We start from the raw sequence: 17,610 nt of genomic DNA, 5'->3' as shown, positions 1-17,610 counted from the left end.
TTCAGTATCTTGTCCTCCCTCCCAATCACCAAAACAGAAAACAATGCATCATGCTAGACTAGGAGATTTTGGATTTTATGCCGTCCCGTCATGAGTGAATTGGAGGAACAAGTACATTGATAGAACATGGCACGGTGACAAACAGGATGAAGAAGTATCACATGCTAGAAGACTTGTTCACAACTGAACGAATGTACAAAGCACATCGAGCAACAAGCAAAAGGGATACATGCACTAAACCATTAAACAAAGACCAAGACCATCGAAGACCCCACAACACTTTTCCATGCGGAGGTGAAGACACAAAACACCAAGAGCACATCCATCACTCAACAGCGCAACAACTTGACATGGACATCACAGTCATCGAGTACATGTTAGTAGTGTCATGTCGATTTGTGTCGGACAGTTATTTACTTCTCCTTGGTCTAGCGTTGACCTTGGGGTCCTTTATGAGGGACATTCCAAATTTATGCCAGATTTGACTCATCAATTTTAGAAGCTCATAGAATGAGTTTTACTTGGCCAAATGAGGCCCAGGATGGCTCATTGGAAAGATAAAATCAAGGAGAAAATGTTTTAGGAGGTTTCATTAATAGATTTGGTCATTAATTGGGTAAAAAATCATGCAGAAGATCAAACTCCGAATTTCTAAAACAAAATCAATTTTCTGAGTTATTTTCTCCATTTTCATTTGTCCAAGCCTCTTCAAATTGCAAACTCATTCGTCAATAATATCCTTGGCCAATTAAACCATCCCAGGCATCAATAGAGGGCTTATATTTTATTTTCAATTATTTATTTAAATAGAATTTGATTGGATTTGTTTTAAACGCCAAAAATGATATTTTGATTTTATTGATTGTATCTTAATTTATTTTGATTTCTTTTTGCAAGAAAACAGTGGAAGAAATATGGAGAAAAAGATCTCGGTCAATGAGAATGCTCCAACAATTGAAGATTAGGATTTTTGAGCACATAAAATGGGATTGGACAGATTTCTCTTCAACAAACTTTCCTCTCAAGAATTCCTTTGCAAATATTATAAATAGCAGATTGCAGAATGTAATATGGGCTGCTCTCCTCTACAATTCTGTAATTCTAAAAGCACTTTTGTAATGGGGATTTGGAGTTGTAGGTGGGAGGAGTGGAATCTCAGATCTGGGAATTATTGAGGATTTTTTTCTACATTCTGAGTTATGTATAATGAACAGAGATTGCACTATTGTAGCTCTGATTTTGAAAGCAGAAGCTTAGGCATTGTAAAGGACTATTAGAGACCGGCGCTAGAGAAATGGATTCAATAAATTGGTATTTCGAATACTATTATTTTAAATGCTGGTTTTATTTTATGATAACAAGAATGGTGTCAATTTACTTACATATTTGTGCACTTTTTTCGATATGGGTAATTTGCTTCTATTTTATGTTGTTATTTATCTCTGCTCTAATGGACTGAATTATGATTTCTGAGTAACTATTTACTCATAAATCTGTCTTTTAATACTGATTAATAAATAGTGGTATGTTGTGAACTTTTTCCGCATATTATTATTTAATTATTCAAGTTACTGATTAAATGATCAATATCATTTTGTGAACTTCTTCTGAGCGTTGTTGATTGATTATTTCAGTTAAAAGGTCTCAATAGGATGTGTTTGGTATCCATATGTCAATTAATTGAACTAATTCATTAACTTGATATTCATTATAAACGAGACATTTAAATTTCAACATTTTAAATATCTGCTCTTGGTTGGGTTAGATTTATATCTGCCTAATTGAGATAGGATTAAGATAGTTCCTTTTGCTTGCATCTTAGAACAAGTTTGCATTTATAATAATTTCTACATTCTTTTAAGTCCTCTTCTCAAAGGGGCAAACTTTAGTAGTGGATTGGCTAAGCCCCAAATCAGCTTAAGGATCACTTTCTTACCTGATCAGCAAGAAGGTTGATCTGATGTCTCTTTTCCATTGGTGAATGAAAGTCATATTTTAAAGCCACTGGAGATTGAGAGAAGGTAACTGGACCTAGTTGCACCAGTCGGAACCACCATTCCAAACGGAAAAGGAGCTGCTTTAAGGTCCGGACTGGGTGGTCATCCCCCATGTTGTTGCAGCGATTTTCGAGGCCTCAACAAAACCAAAAGGATTACCTCGTAAGAGAGGAATCCAACATAAGATACAGTTGCAACAAGATTGTCCTCTTCCTAACATTGGCATGTATAGGATTATTTTACCAAGCTGAACTTAAGAAGTGGCTACCATCAAATTAGAATAGCTAAAGGAGAGATTTGAAAGACAACGTTCAAAACAAAACAGGGTTTGTTTGAATGGCTAGTTATGTCGTTTGGTTTATGTAATGCTCCTACTACATTCATGTGTGTGATTAATGATGTGTTGAGGCCATTTCTTGATGATTTTGTCATAGTCTACTTAGATGACATCTTAATTTCTAGTAAATCCCTTGTTGAACATGTCATGCATGTAAGAAAAGTATAAGATATCTTGAAAAAAGAAGAGTTGTATTTAAAGATGTCAAAGTGCAAGTTTGGAATGACTTCTTTAGTTTACTTAGGCCATGTTGTTGGAGGAGGTGAGATGAAAATAGATCCCTCCAAGGTTGATGTCATTGTGAATTTTCCAAGGCCCAAGACATTTACAGAGATAAGAAGTTTTCTGGGAGCAGCCCAATATTGGAGGAAATTCATTGCTAATTTCTCTCTTATAGCAGCTCCTTTGTTTTACATGAAAGCTATATTGAGAAATATGAATTAGATAATGACTTTCAAGATGTTTATGCAATCTTGAGTTAAGGTAACCAAGTAGAGGAATTGGATTATCATCTGCACGATAACTTGTTGTACCATATTGGCAAGCTTTGTATTCCGCAGGGAGAAAGAGTTAACATCATAGGAGGGGCACATACTTCTCTTATTGTCGGTCATTTCGGTGTAAGTAAGAAGGTGGCACATCTTTAGAGGTATTGTTATTAACCTCTTATGCTTGAAAGTGTGTCTCGTTTTATTAAAGTATGTTCATTATGTGCAATCAGTAAGCCTAGCAATAGGAAGTTAGGATTGTACACACCACTTCCGGTTACTTCACGACCGTGGGAGAGTGTTTCTATGGATTTTGTAGGAGGTCCTCCATTGTCAAAATGACATCATGATTATTTGTATGTAGTTGTGGATAGGTTCAGCAAAATGTGTATTTTGATGCCATGTAAAAAGAAAGTTACAACTGAGCAAACTGCTCAGTTATTCTTTCAGAATGTTTCGGTGCATTTTGGATTGCCCACATCCATTTTTAGTGATTAATATTCTCTCTTGGGGAATTTTTGGTCAAAATTGTGGGGCTTCACGGACACCAAATTGAAAAATAGTACAACCTTTCATCCACAAACAGATGGTCAAACAGAGGTAGTGAATGGAACAGTGATGCAACTTCTGCATGGGTATTGTAGCAAGCATCCTAAGTTGTGGGATGAACAGTTGCACTATATTCAACATGCTTACAACCAAGGCAAACACTCTTCCACTCAAAATTTTCCATTTGAGGCATGCATGGGATACTTGCCTAAATATCCTTTGGATTTTATTTTTGGAAAAGATGTTTCTATTGAAGGTCATATCGAAATAGACAAAGAAAGAAAGTTCATTGAACAAATACAATTAGTACACCAAAAGGTTCAAGAACGGCTTGAGGAAAGCCAAGGCAAGTACAAAGCAAGGCACAACAAGCATCGTCAAGATCGCAAGTTCCAAGGTGGTGATGAATTTTTCCTTCACATTAAAAAAGAGAGGCTCCAAGGAGAAGGTAAAAAGCTAAAACCAATTATATATGGTCCATTCAAAATTTTGGAAAAGATTGGTAACAATGCCTTCAAGTTGGATTTGCCTTCATATATGCAAATTTATGTTGTTGTTAAGGTTGATAATTTAAGGTTGTATGAGCCTCCTTTGATTGAAGATCAAGGGGAGAATATTCAAATTCCATCTATTGAAGACTTTTCTCCAGAATTCCTTGATGTGCTTTAGCAAGACATTATACTTGACAGAAGAAGAAGGACATCAAAAAGGGGAAGTATTGATTATCTTTGGGTGGGGCTAAAGGGTACAATTCCTTCAAAATCCAAATGGATAGAAGTTGTAAAGGTGAGGTAATTGTACCCTCACCTTCTGAACAATTTAAAGTAATCCTTTTGGGGCCCAAAAGGCTTCTAGTGGGGACGAGTGATCATGTGCGAAAAATTATGCCTAAAAATCAAAGTGTAAGAATCTTGTTAAACTTAGCTTCATATCGAAGAGATTGTCATTCTGATTCCAATGGTGAAAGACACTCAAATCTAAGCTCGTATGCAGAAGTTAGAGCAAGTCAAAGTTCAGTTTGACTTGCTCACATGGCAGGATTGCATAATGTGGCAAGGTCCTTCATCGAATGAGGAGGCACCAAGTGGCAAGCTGCCATTGGCCTCACAATCATAGGCAGGTCGAAGCTAAAAATCGACCTCAGAAAATCCAAGGTGTGATGCGATAAGGCAGGTGGGAAGGCTTTCAAGAATCGGCTGGAGGCGTGATGCGATAGATTTCAATCGCACATCGACAAAGGGAAGGCATTACAGAAAATCAGCCCCAAAAGTTTTGGGTTGCGATGCAATATCACAATCACAAATCACAACGATGCAAAGGCCGGCATTATGATTACCCACCAAGGCACCACCGAATTGGGATTTGCGATAAGTTCCCGGAAGCGAGATGTTCATCAGTTCCAGTTTATAGTGTCGTCGGGTCTACCACATCGCAATCACGCGATTTCCCGCCACATACACAAACCTTAAGCCCGCTGGTCCTTGCCGATTGTGATTTTCGATGGATAGTCGGTGCCAACGGATAATGGCCTGCTGTGCGGCAAAATTCTCACTTAGTTAGCAAATTTTTGGAGCAAAATTGTGGGTTCTTGTCGGATGTGGAGAAATTTGTGGAGCAAATAATGGGAAAACAAGGGGAAGTCATAACTTCTTCAGTTTTCCACCAAATTGGATGCAAAAAGAGGCTATATGGCCATTTTTTGAACATGTTGGACTCATTGGAGCAGGTTTTAGAAGCATTTGAGCATTGTAAACACAAATTTTTAAACTTTTGACCATAATAGAGAGGCCCAACTTTGGAAGCTAGAACAATGAGACGTAGCCAGGAGGGGTGAACTGCTTTATCATGTGCTTGTTGTAATTTGTTTTTGATGATGTTCTGTACATGTTTATGTTGTTTTTCAGTTTCTGATTTATGTTAAATTGCTCATAAAATTAACATAAAAATTCTTCATTTCACTAGAAAAAATTCATGAATCCTTAAGCACAATGAAAGGATTTTGTTTATAATCTGAGGAATATCTTAGCACTACAAACTAATATTCTAAATTATATCATGTACCTACCATATTTTTTTTTCCCAAAAAACATTATGTTATTTACAACACTATTTTTTTAATAATCTCACTTATTTATTTGTTTAATTAGAAAATCGATTTAATTCATATTATTTTACAATGACTATTCAATTTTGATTATCACTAGGGAATACCCACTGTGATGAAAGGGAGGCCAACCCTTGTCACCTTGAACAAGAGGATCTACGATCCTTAGTGATGTGGTCTCAAGTTATCCTCGGTTACTTGGATGATTTGAGCACCAACATCTTTTGGTGCCATTGTCGAGGAACGAAGATTAATTTTCGTTTTTCTTGGTAATTGACTGAATGGTTAGGTTTGTGACCTATTGGTGAAATTCAAGGTCATAACATCAAGCGCCATAAAAGTGTTTCAAGTGTATATCTTTCTTGTTTATTTGTTCACCTGATGACTTCCTGATTTATAATTGATGGGGTTTACTGACAAGGTATTGAGGATGGTAAGGTCCTGTCGATGAGGGACATTTGTGTTAGCAGTGTTAGCAATCTTCTAAAACATGTACATGATTAGCAAATGATTGCCCAAACACATTTTAGATAGCTTTTAATTTCCAGTTTGTATATATATATATATATATATATATATATATATATATATATATATATATATATATATATATATATATAAGGAGATAGAATATGGAGGTGGACTTGACAATCAAACATATCTAGGTTGGATAGATAGACTCAGTATTTTTTGGCATTGGATGGTTTATCATGTGATTAGGTGGTCAACAGACTTGGTTTCCCGATGGGGCCACCTAATCTGGCTATATGTTGTTGTAACTTGCTTATTTTATAATGAAAAAGAAGGATATACAAAGCTTAACAAAAAAAGCTTAATAATTACAATAAGCATATAATATAACAAGATTCTTAATTATGGGTATTCACCCCATTTTACCATGGACATTATTAACTTATAAATAGGCTAATACCATGGCTTATCAATACTACTTTCCCAAAAATCATAACTCATTTGTAAGTATCTTATTTTAATTTAGTTTTATAACATTATTTAAATATATATATTTTTAACAAGATTATTAACCATGGATATTCACCCCCATATTACAATGAATATTATTAATTAGTAAATAGGCTTTGTTACAATACCATGGGCCAATACCATGGCTAATCCATATTTTCCCAAAAACCATAACTTATTTCAAAACCTAAATATTTCATTTTAATTTTATTTTATAACATTTTAAAATTGAATCTAAAAGAAAAAAGCTATGGGATTCACGATAGTAATTTCAAATTTTAAGCACCTACCAAATTTGATTGTTTCACAGACAATTTTCCCGTTTTCCCGTCAAATTCCATGGGATAGATGTTGTGGTGTAAATGTTTATAACCATTTACATGTAGGCTCAGTGAACCCTCAAATTCCATCTCTGTATGGGATAGATACCAAGCACCTAGAGAGATCAAATCTTTTGAGATGCAAACCTCTTTTAGAGTGAAAGGAGATTTGAACCCTCTCAGGGCTTGGTAGATGTTGAGTTTTTTTTCAACTAAATAAATCGTGCCTTTCTTACATATTTGTACCCAGGAGTGCGCCCTGTGGGGACCACATCCAGTCCCTCCGGACTGGGTACTGGGTAGATCCAAAGTTAAAATGAATTTAGGTTGGTTCTTTTTGCAATTGCTCCTCTCTAAGTAACCATCATATATCCATCTTAAATACAGATCTAACATGAGCTGAGATATATCCATCTTAAATACAGATCTAACATGAGCTGAGAGAGATCCAATTTTTTTGCGTGCAATTTTTTTTACGAGTCAACATTATTTAATTTTTCAATTTTTCAATTTTTTGGATTTTTAATTTTTTAATTTTGGATGACACAAGCAAAATTTCAACTTTGATGACAGACGAACATAGTTACACATCAAACTGGGTTGTAGAATGAGCCTCTAGGCTCAAACATCATATTGGGTTGTAGAATGCGCCTCTCATCAAACTGTGCTGTAGAATGAGCCTCTCGGCTCAACGAAAAAGAATTCACCTATGCCAAATTAACTAATTCTCATTATTAAAATGTAATTTCAATAAATAAATAGCTAGCACATGCATACATGAATTCCATAAAAATATAATTGTGTTATATAGAAATTATAATAATTCATTTTTGAATTAATATAGTAAAGAGATAAAATATGAATATATATATATATATATATATATATATATATATATTTTTAATATTATTATAAAATTTAAACATTTTTTAAAAAAGAAAAATGGATTTTTTTTAATGGAATAAAAAGTGATTAATAATTAGTTAAAAATTATAAAAATAATGACAAATATAAGATCTTGTGAAAATTTCTTTTGTTTTTTGAAAGTGATATAATTTCAATTGAAAAAAAATGTTATATAATTTTAATTTCAATATTTAATGATTTTTTAATGCAGACTAATTGTTTGGATAGTTAAAAGTAGTTGGAATTTGGCCAAAACTTTTCAACAAATTTAGTTGTAGCAACGTTTGAATCATGTTTTTGATGATGAAAATTGATTCAACACCATCAAAAACCTTTGGGACACCCAAAATATTAAAATTTAATAACTATAACCTAAATATACAAATTAAAATACCCAAAACTCTTAAGTTTAATAACTGTTACTTAAATATACAAAAATTCATATATGATTTTATCAAAATCTTATTAAGTTTAATAACTGTTACTTAAATATACAAAAATTCATATATGATTTTATCAAAATCTTATTAGAATTTCCATAATCTTTAGAGCATGATTTTTTACTAAAATACAAGGCTCTTGAATGGCAACGACGATATCACTTAATGCTGGTTCGGTCCGTTACACGTGTCGGCAGGTGATCGTTTTGCAGGTTTGAACACATAAAAAGAAGATAAATGGGGAGAAACTGACCTGAGTTAGTGGAACATCAATGCCTTGTCTACTTTACATTGGCCATTTTATGAGGTTCAACTTTTGTGGCAGGATGCATACATCTCGATCATGCCATACACCTCTAGAAATTTCCTTTTGAATGGAGGATACGTGTCAAAGTTTCATTACTTGCAATAAAGTGATGTGGAAATTCACTCTTCCAAAGAAACACGAAAGTTAAACCAGTGTGGACCCTTACCAACATTCGCAAGAACTCTTTTGCTCATATGCCTTCTGTCACCCATATCCACACCCGGGATTTGAGGATCTGGTAAATAAGTTTCTAATGGCATGTGATGGATTGCCCCTATCGTTAATGGTGTTTGGGGCACTTCTCTCTCGATATGACGACAGATCTGATTGGGAGGCCATACTTCACCCATTACAACTTCCCAGTGATATAAAGAATAGATTAAAAATTAGTTATGATGCACTTGGCAATGAGGAACAACAGATATTTTTAGATATAGCCTGTTTCTTCATAGGAAAAAACAAAAATAGTGCCATAACAGTATGGAACAGATCAGGCTGGAAAGGTTCGCTGGGGTTTAAAAATTTGCAACTCCAATGCCTGGTAGAAGTGGACGATAAAGATGTTATACATATGCATGATCACCTCCGTGATTTGGGAAGAGAGATTGCAGAGACTGAATTCCCGCGCCGTCTTTGGCGTCCCACCGGGAACATTAATGATTGGCTGCACCAGCAATCATCTGTAAGTCCTCAACCATTCAAACTTTTAACATAGTTATATTTTTTCCATAGAAATCTGTATACAGTTCTCAACTTCTGCATCTGTTTACATTTTCAAAATAATTAAATTTAACCATAGGAAGCATCCGCATGAACAGGTTATAAGGGAAGCACGCGGAATCAGAATGCTTGCTCAAGGGCATAGCATCGAACCATTGGAGAGGAGTCACCAAATGTTGGGGAACAGCGTGATATTGAAGCTTCGCAATAGACTGTCCAATAAACGTTATCGTTTTCATGGTTTTGATGTTATGAATTTCCAACTTGTTGAGACTCAAGGGCATCTTTTGGATCGTATTTTGCGGGTGCGCTCGCCAAATCTCATATGGCTGTCCTGGCGTGATTGTCCTTACAAGTACTTACCTTCGTGGATTACAATTAAGAATTTAAGGGTTTTGACAGTGGAGGGGGGTGTGTTGGAAACATTATGGCAAGGCAAATCCCAGGTAAATCTAAACTGTTTGAGTTAAAGTGTGTGGTCATTAGCTATTGATATTGTATAACAGGGTCTCCAATGATTTCTGACGGTTTTCCTCACGAGAATCATATATATATCTTTCTTACATTCTAAAAGCTTGATCTTGCAGGCACCTTTGCAGTTGCAGGAATTAGATATAATTAATGCGAGCTGCCTCTCCAGCATTCCCGAGTCCATAGAGCAGCTGGAGCACCTGGAAAGGATCGTCATTCATCGCTCCTCTCTTGCTAAATTACCAAACTCTTTTGGTAAATTGAGGAACCTTCACCACATGTATTTGTTTGGATGCAAGTATTTAGAGAGGCTGCCAGATTCCTTCGGCAGCTTGACGAATCTCCACAGCTTGCACCTGAAGCACTGCATTAAGTTGGAGAGGCTGCCAGATTCCTTCTGCAGCTTGACCAACCTCCACAGCTTGGACCTGTCTGAGTGCTTCAAATTGGAGAGGCTGCCAGATTCCTTTTGCAGATTGACCAACCTCCACAGCTTGGACCTGTCTGAGTGCTACGATTTGGAGAGGCTGCCAGATTCCTTCGGCAGCTTGACGAACCTCCACAGCTTGCACCTGAAGCGGTGCTTTAAGTTGGAGAGGCTGCCAGATTCCTTTTGCAGATTGACCAACCTCCACAGCTTGGACCTGTCTGAGTGCTACGATTTGGAGAGGCTGCCAGATTCCTTCGGCAGCTTGACGAACCTCCACAGCTTGGACCTGACTTGGTGCTCTCAATTGGAGAGGCTGCCAGATTCCTTCGGCAGGTTGACGAACCTCCACAGCTTGGACCTGAGTTGGTGCGAGAAGTTGGAGAGGCTGCCAGATTCCTTCGGCAGCTTGACGAACCTCCACAGCTTGGACCTGGGTTGGTGCGAGAAGTTGGAGAGGCTGCCAGATTCCTTCGGCAGCTTGACGAACCTCCACAGCTTGGACCTGACTGGGTGCGAGAAATTGGAGAGGCTGCCAGATTCCTTCGGCAGCTTGACGAACCTCCACAGCTTGGACCTGACTCGGTGCCAGAAGTTGGAGAGGCTGCCAGATTCCTTCGGCAGCTTGACGAACCTCCACAGGTTGGACGTGCTGGGGTGCATGAAATTGGAGAGGCTGCCAGATTCCTTCCGCAGCTTAGTGCAGTGAAGAAGTTTTTTTGTATGTTTTTTAAAATTTTATATTTAAAAACCTCCCAGATTCCTTCCGCAGCTTAGTGCAGTGAAGAAGTTTTTTGTATGTTTTTTAAAATTTTATATTTAAAAACCATTTTAGTTAAGTGTTTTTATTAAAATGATTATATTTTTATTAAATATGACCATTATTTATATGCTTTTTAATTTTAAATATTAAAATTATAACATTAATAATATTTTTTCTCATTAAAATATTTTTTAATAAAATTAATTAAAATAATACTTTTTAAATTAAATTGATTTCTTTAGAGGTTTTTTTTAAAACTTGTTTTTCCATATTTAAAAAATAAATATGAAATTAGTATATAACTAATAATTATATATAATTATAAATATTAATATTTATTTAATTTTAACGAATAGAATATGAAATTAATATATAACAAATAATTATATGTAACCGTTTTAATAAATATTATAGTTTATTTTTTTCACTTTAAAATAAATTTTTTTAATACTATATTCTTAAAAAAATTTAACAAATATTTATAAAAGTTACATATTAATAAATAGTTTTTAATAAATAAATATAAATATGCACTAATTTTTTTAATTAAAATTTTTTTATATTGTATTTCCCAAAAATTACAAATAAAAAATGAAACATATATCTTAATTAGCATAAACATATATTTTCGCTATTTGCAACAAAATTGGATTAAGAGTTTATATAATTATTATCTTAATTATATCAATCAATAAATAGTTTTTAATATATAAATATAAATAAAAATATACATTATAGATATTGTTTTTTTTGTTTTATTATAAGTTAAATGTTTTTTACATTATATTCCCAAAAAAATAAAAATTATAAATATTTATGAAAAAGGTCTTTCAAAAAATAAGCATATATTTTAATTAGCATAAATATATATGTTCTTTGTTTGCAACAAAAATGTATTAAGAATTTGGATATTTTATTAATTTAATTATATCCATTAAACTATACTAACACAAGAAGGAAAGGCAATTCAACTATCTCAAAGTTCTATATATGGGCATTGAGTTATTTTTATTATTAATATGTTTTTAAATGTCACATATCAATTCCATATTAAACATCAAGGAATTAGAATTTTTTTAAAAGAATGTATTAATGAAATTCTCTCTCTCTCTCTCTCTCTCTCTCTCTATATATATATATATATATTTATATCTTTTACTTAATATGCATATTGAAATATTTGATTTATAACCCAAGTTAAATTTTCCTCCATATAAGTAGTGAAGAAATTGCATATCCCCTTCATAGTACTATATAAAGTTGATATAAAATTAAGGTGAAAATTGAAGTATTTTATTTATGGCACATTATTATTTTTTGTTATTACTATTATTTAATTTGTTAATGTAAGTAATATTTTATTATTTTTAAATGTAACATTAGGAGACATCTTCCCTATACTAGGATGTAGAGTGTCTCTCGACCCAATTAGAGAGAGAGAGGAAAGGTATCTTCTAGGGGTTGGTATGTTGATTGGTTACTATATGTTTTTCTTTTGGCATTGAGATATCATAAACAATTTTGTGTATGATATCTTGTTGTAGAATATTGTGTTAGTTAGCATTTCTTTTACCATCTAGTAAACATGAGTAATCTAGTATAGTTGTATTTCTAAAGTATTAAAAAAGGACGGGTCTTGAAATCACACTTCCATTCCCTTTTGAATATATTTTCCAATAATATAATGTTTTTCTTCAACTCTTTGATGTAATTATACCAATGGAACTTTTGTTAACTAAGGACCACCTTGGTATAAAATAATTATTTTGTTGCTAAGATTTCCCTTCAACTCACGATGTATAATTTGAATGCCACTAAGCATCATTCTTCTAAATGGAGATCATGAGCCTCTTGGTTTGGCCTCCTTTGCCTATGTAATTTCACTTTGTCATTATGCCTTCATGCAAACATTAGTTTCAAAGGAATTTGACTCGAAAGAACAAGATGGAGTAGGTTATCTCCTCTATAATTTGACTTACAAGACTAAGTTGGAGTAGGATATCCCTTCTATTATCCAGAGTAGAAAAATGGTCGCTATCACCTCTCCATAAGAGCCTCAAATCCACTACTTACCCAAGCTCCCCAACCAACAACCATTTGGTGCTCGATTTGTTTTGCTATGAATCAGACCTCTCATGTTTAGTGGCTTGAGACCACCAAACACGTAGAGAACCTAGATTAGCTTGAGAAATTTACCATGATTCAAAGTATGCTTAAAGAATATGGAATGGTCAAGATTAGTTTTGTACCCTAGAACCTTAATGGAATCTCAATCAAAGGAAAGGATTAATTCCCTTAGTACCTCTCTAGACCACCACCTTTGTTGTTTCCCCCCAGTACTAGAATCTAGGTTAGGGTCTTAGAATCACTAACACTACTAATCCAAATACCACAACAAACTATTTTTCACATCGGAATATAAACAAAATTAAATCAACACGTGCAAAAATATAAACAACTTTTTTACAATTTTCAACAACCCTACTTTGTTATATTAACAAACTATAATACAACTCTCTAGGGCCCCCGTACAAGGGATAATGGCCCTCATACATCCACTAGTACACGAATACAGGAACAACATACACTGATGGTTGAGCTGATGTAGTGCACAATCATAGCTCCTGTTGTCGTATCCTGAACACAACCACTAGTCCTTTTGCTCCCAATTTGTAGCACTACCTCTATTAATGGTCCTAGTCCTTTAGGTCACTAATAATGGCTCCTCCAACTACTCTCTAGCTTATCATTAGTCCTTCAACGCATCAACACATAGAGACTCTGGTTGAGTTGTTCACAACTCTATTTGTGAATAACTCTCAACCCATTGTTGCTCCTTTGCTCCTTTGGGATTTCTTCACTCTAATGCCTTCTTGTGCTACTCCAATGAAGACAAACTTCGGGTCGAAGGGTTTCCACCTATCATTGCAATATGTTCTTCTCTTCATTGAACTTGGGTTGATCCAACTACTCACTTTGGCCTCCTTCTTTTGTCCTTTGAAGATCAGTCACTAGAGCTTCCAACAATCTACCCCTTCTAGCAGTGCTCTTTGTCCTTCTAGTAGTTCCCTGTCATTTAATGTAGATTCCTAGTGTTGGAACCAAATCCACTATTTGAGGGATTTTGGAGAGGAAATCTTCCTCCTTTAAAGGTGAATGCTTCCTCATCATTTTTTATAAGTACCAACTCGAATTTTACTCTCGAGGCATGTATTTTTAGTTTTCTTGTAGAGAAAACTTGAATTTTTGCAGCGCCACTTTCATTTCTCATAGCAATACTTGGATTGATTCAAATAATTAATTTTGGTGTCCTTTTTAACTTCTAAAGCTTGTTCTCCTTTATAGGACTCTGAGTATCCTTGGGCTTGGCCATCCCAAGAACCTCAAAGCCTTTTGTATAATTTTCTTTTCTTATTTTCACTTCTTATTCACATGCATATCTTATTCTTGTTTTTCCTATTTCTGCATTTAGTATTGATGCTTCTTTTGCTGTAGGATTGGGTTAAATGATTGAAGTAATTTTTTTTGTAGGTTATTTACATAGTCACAAATATGATGCATCCTTAGAAGATATTTTAAAATTCATATTTGTCATTCAGCTACTTGGATTGGTTTACTAGTTCACAAATCCAGAAGTTCTGGAAGTCCCTTGTAGCAAAAAGTAGTAATTTTCTGTTATTTTTATAACATGTTAATGCACTTCAATTGAGTTGATTCCACTTGTATTAGGTCATAAGAACATTCAATTTCATAAAAAAAATTACCCCAATGCATTTACACTTGATTAGGTTAGGCATTTGATAGGTTAACTAGCTCACTAGTTCTTGAATTTATAGTTTTTAGAATAATAATTTTATGCTATTTTTTAGCACATGTTAACAGGGACATTTTGGACTGATTCAACTTGGAATGGAGTCCTAATACATCCTAATTAATAAAAAAAATTTCCTATCCCATTTTCATTTGATTTACTTGGTCATTCGGTGAATTAACTCCTCTTGTAGCAATTTTGTTTCGCCTCTAGCAACCTCCTGTAGCACTCATGTAGCATGTGTAAACTTGACCAGATTTGCTCCAAAATCTTGGTTTCTATCTCTTAGGCTTGAATCATAACCCATAGGCTCTAAATCCATGATTGAGGAAGAACAGACACCAATTAGGACATGCCTTTTTACAAAGTAGATTAGGCTTATTTATTTGAATTCATGCTCTTAGGATTTCAATTACAAATTATTGTTCTTGCCTAGGATTAATTTCTTTTCAAAATAAAATTTCCAGTTTTGCAATTATTTTAGGCTTTGATTTCATGACATTCACTCCATTACATCATATCAACGAAAGAAGGACACATTGTATGCTGCATGTTGTAACATTTTTGGTTTTGATAATTTAACATATTAGAAAAAAATGAAAAATCATAGTTTAGATTGCCCTAAAAAAGGAAGGAAAAATAAATAAAATGCTAGGCAAGCAAAGAAAGAAAAAATAATTGCTTTAGTTGAAAAAGAAATAAATTTGAGGGAGCTTGTTTAAATGCACCATTAAAGTTTGTTTAGTGTTGTTAATAAAGGTTAAGTTCTTAAGTAAAGTTAATTTCCTTTTATGATAAAGTTTGGCATTTGTAATAAGAAAAGCGCACATAATTTATCCAAGTTCAGAAAACGACAAAACATCAAGTCAGCGCATGATAAGCACCTACCATCTTTCGACGGGCAGGATGAATGCCGCCTAGATCAATGATGGAGGTATCATTTCATACCCCCTTCAACTATTTCCCGTTGACGTGATTGGTGGGGGGGTCTGAAAATATGTTTTAATGGCAGCCCATTCTCACTATGTGTCAGCCCCATAGAATTTTGGACCCCCAAGGTGCAAAACCACAAACTGCCTCCCCCCCAAAATCCTGTCGGCGGTTCTCAACCTTCAAACGGTCAACCATACCTGTGTGCGATATCACCCATCTGTTACCCCTCATCCACTCAGAAGCTGCCACGTCATTAATCCATTGCGCTATACACTCTCGTCCCGTTGCAAACATCATTTATCCATTTTTCAGTCCCGTTGGATAATTAATCCTCGCTACTCTGTCATAAATTTCCTACGATTAGTCCTAAACAATAATTAATTAATTCAACTTATAAATACACTATGGCCTTAACGTTTATTACTTTTCCGCCTAAAGCGATGCCACCGTAAGCTTTGATTTCTTCTGTCACTGTGTATCCTCTCATTCATCTCTCAATTGAGTTAGTTGTCCCATTCCCCCTGCAATAAAAATGGTCCCGAAGGATAAATCACAAAAAATAGTTGAAGAAGAAAACCCATCTGTAATCCCGATCTATCTAGATCACCTTCCCCTTGCAGACTCTCTATTCAAAGTCACAGACTGTGAATGTGAATTTGATTTTCATGAATTCAATCTCTGGTTAAAACAAAAGTACATAGATAAGGAAGACCCCATTCGATTCTGGGAGACACTCTTGCCCCTCTTCTCCTTTCCAAAAACTCACCATTTTCCTGATTTGATCACCCGGTGTCAAGCCAAATATGATCTTGTGAAGAGAACAATAATGACTCAGGATGGAAACATTTTGATCACCATTACTGCTCAAAATATAAATCAAATGCTGTTGATACCTTCATCTGACTCCCTTAGCTATTTCTCACCAGCAGCTCTCATGGACTTGTATAATAAACTTACCTTCCCATAGAGAGCTCTCATTTTTGAACTTTTTATACTAGAAGATGCTGAATTACCCAAGAGAAATCCACCTTATTCATCTTCTATGTTCCGTGAAGCTACTAGACATATCATCTCCCTACTGTCATACCTCTTAGCCTATGAAAGTGATCAACTTGTTGATGAATACATCCTTGGATTCTTTTCTATTTTCAGTAAGGAATATCAACCTACATTCATGTACAATTATAGCCAGTTCTTGGCTGATAGTATACATGAGCAGTTTATGAACTTTACCACACAAGGAGTATTCAGGTATAGTTCAGTCATCATTCATTTGATTTTGTTTCAATAAGGAGATTCATTACCCATTCAACTCAACAAACAAGATGAACGAGTGAATCAATCAGTGATTCACTGGAGAAAATTGGTCATAGCAGCACCATCAAAATTTTCATATTCTCAGTTCATTGATTCTTTTGTTCATCCAGTTCTTCAGTTACTCAATAGCCAGACAGAGCCCAGAATTGGAGAAGAAATCAAGAAGATTCTACATCTATCTGAACAGACCAAGATTGGTGATTGGTATCTATACCAGAATATTCTCACTAGAATACATTAGGCAGATGATAAACATGGATGAAGTTCACTTTGTCTTTGGTAAGAAAAAGTGACATTTTTAGATCAAAGCAAAGGTAGGGTCATTCATTTGTAATACGAGGTTTGCAGGCATAGAGGCAGATAAATTATTGAAGAACATGTAAAATTTCCTACAAATTCTCTACAAATCTACCTCTGATATCTATGTAGAAAATCTAACTGTAGATTAACTCGATAATGCAATATACCAAAGAAAAATACTATAATCTAGTTCTGCTATCAAACTTCCGGAAGCTTAAAGATCAAGCTGAATCAGAGCTGAACACATATAACCATAAGAAGAAGAATCAATACACATGAAACATAGAAAATACTTGGGGGAAGCCTCGGCGAAAAACCCCACTATCTGTATTATCATACAAGGTGGAAATACATCAAAATTATACAAAGCCTTAGCTCTCACAGCGAGCCAGCTCTCACTACAATCCTCCTAGATGCTCACAGGCAAACAAAGCTTCTC

The 17,610-nt window shown here is 34.7% G+C and overlaps 1 protein-coding gene across 1 annotated transcript; it reads left to right on the top strand.

Moving 5' to 3' along the window:
* The first annotated feature begins 8,595 nt into the window (after nt 1-8,595).
* LOC149170628 (disease resistance protein ADR2-like) lies at nt 8,596-10,771 on the top strand. Its single transcript, XM_089427327.1, has 3 exons — nt 8,596-9,111; nt 9,248-9,595; nt 9,737-10,771. Exons 1-3 carry the CDS (start codon nt 8,683-8,685, stop codon nt 10,754-10,756), a joined length of 1,797 nt encoding a protein of 598 aa, XP_089283453.1. The 5' UTR covers nt 8,596-8,682; the 3' UTR covers nt 10,757-10,771.
* The last annotated feature ends 6,839 nt before the right edge of the window (nt 10,772-17,610 follow it).

This window comes from Pinus tabuliformis, chromosome 4_2 (genome assembly GCF_031772625.1).
Source record: "Pinus tabuliformis cultivar Carrire ecotype Pingquan chromosome 4_2, CPIR1, whole genome shotgun sequence".
Taxonomy (NCBI): Eukaryota; Viridiplantae; Streptophyta; class Pinopsida; order Pinales; family Pinaceae; genus Pinus; species Pinus tabuliformis.
This window is presented reverse-complemented; position numbering and strand designations above follow the sequence as displayed.

What these genes read in the sequence shown, in the direction of transcription:
- LOC149170628 (XM_089427327.1), top strand. Translation starts at nt 8,683, where the DNA reads ATGGCATGTGATGGATTGCCCCTATCGTTAATGGTGTTTGGGGCACTT. An exon ending in GGCTGCACCAGCAATCATCT is followed by an intron (nt 9,112 to 9,247) that starts GTAAGTCCTCAA and finishes CCGCATGAACAG; the next exon opens with GTTATAAGGGAAGCACGCGG. An exon ending in TATGGCAAGGCAAATCCCAG is followed by an intron (nt 9,596 to 9,736) that starts GTAAATCTAAAC and finishes TTGATCTTGCAG; the next exon opens with GCACCTTTGCAGTTGCAGGA.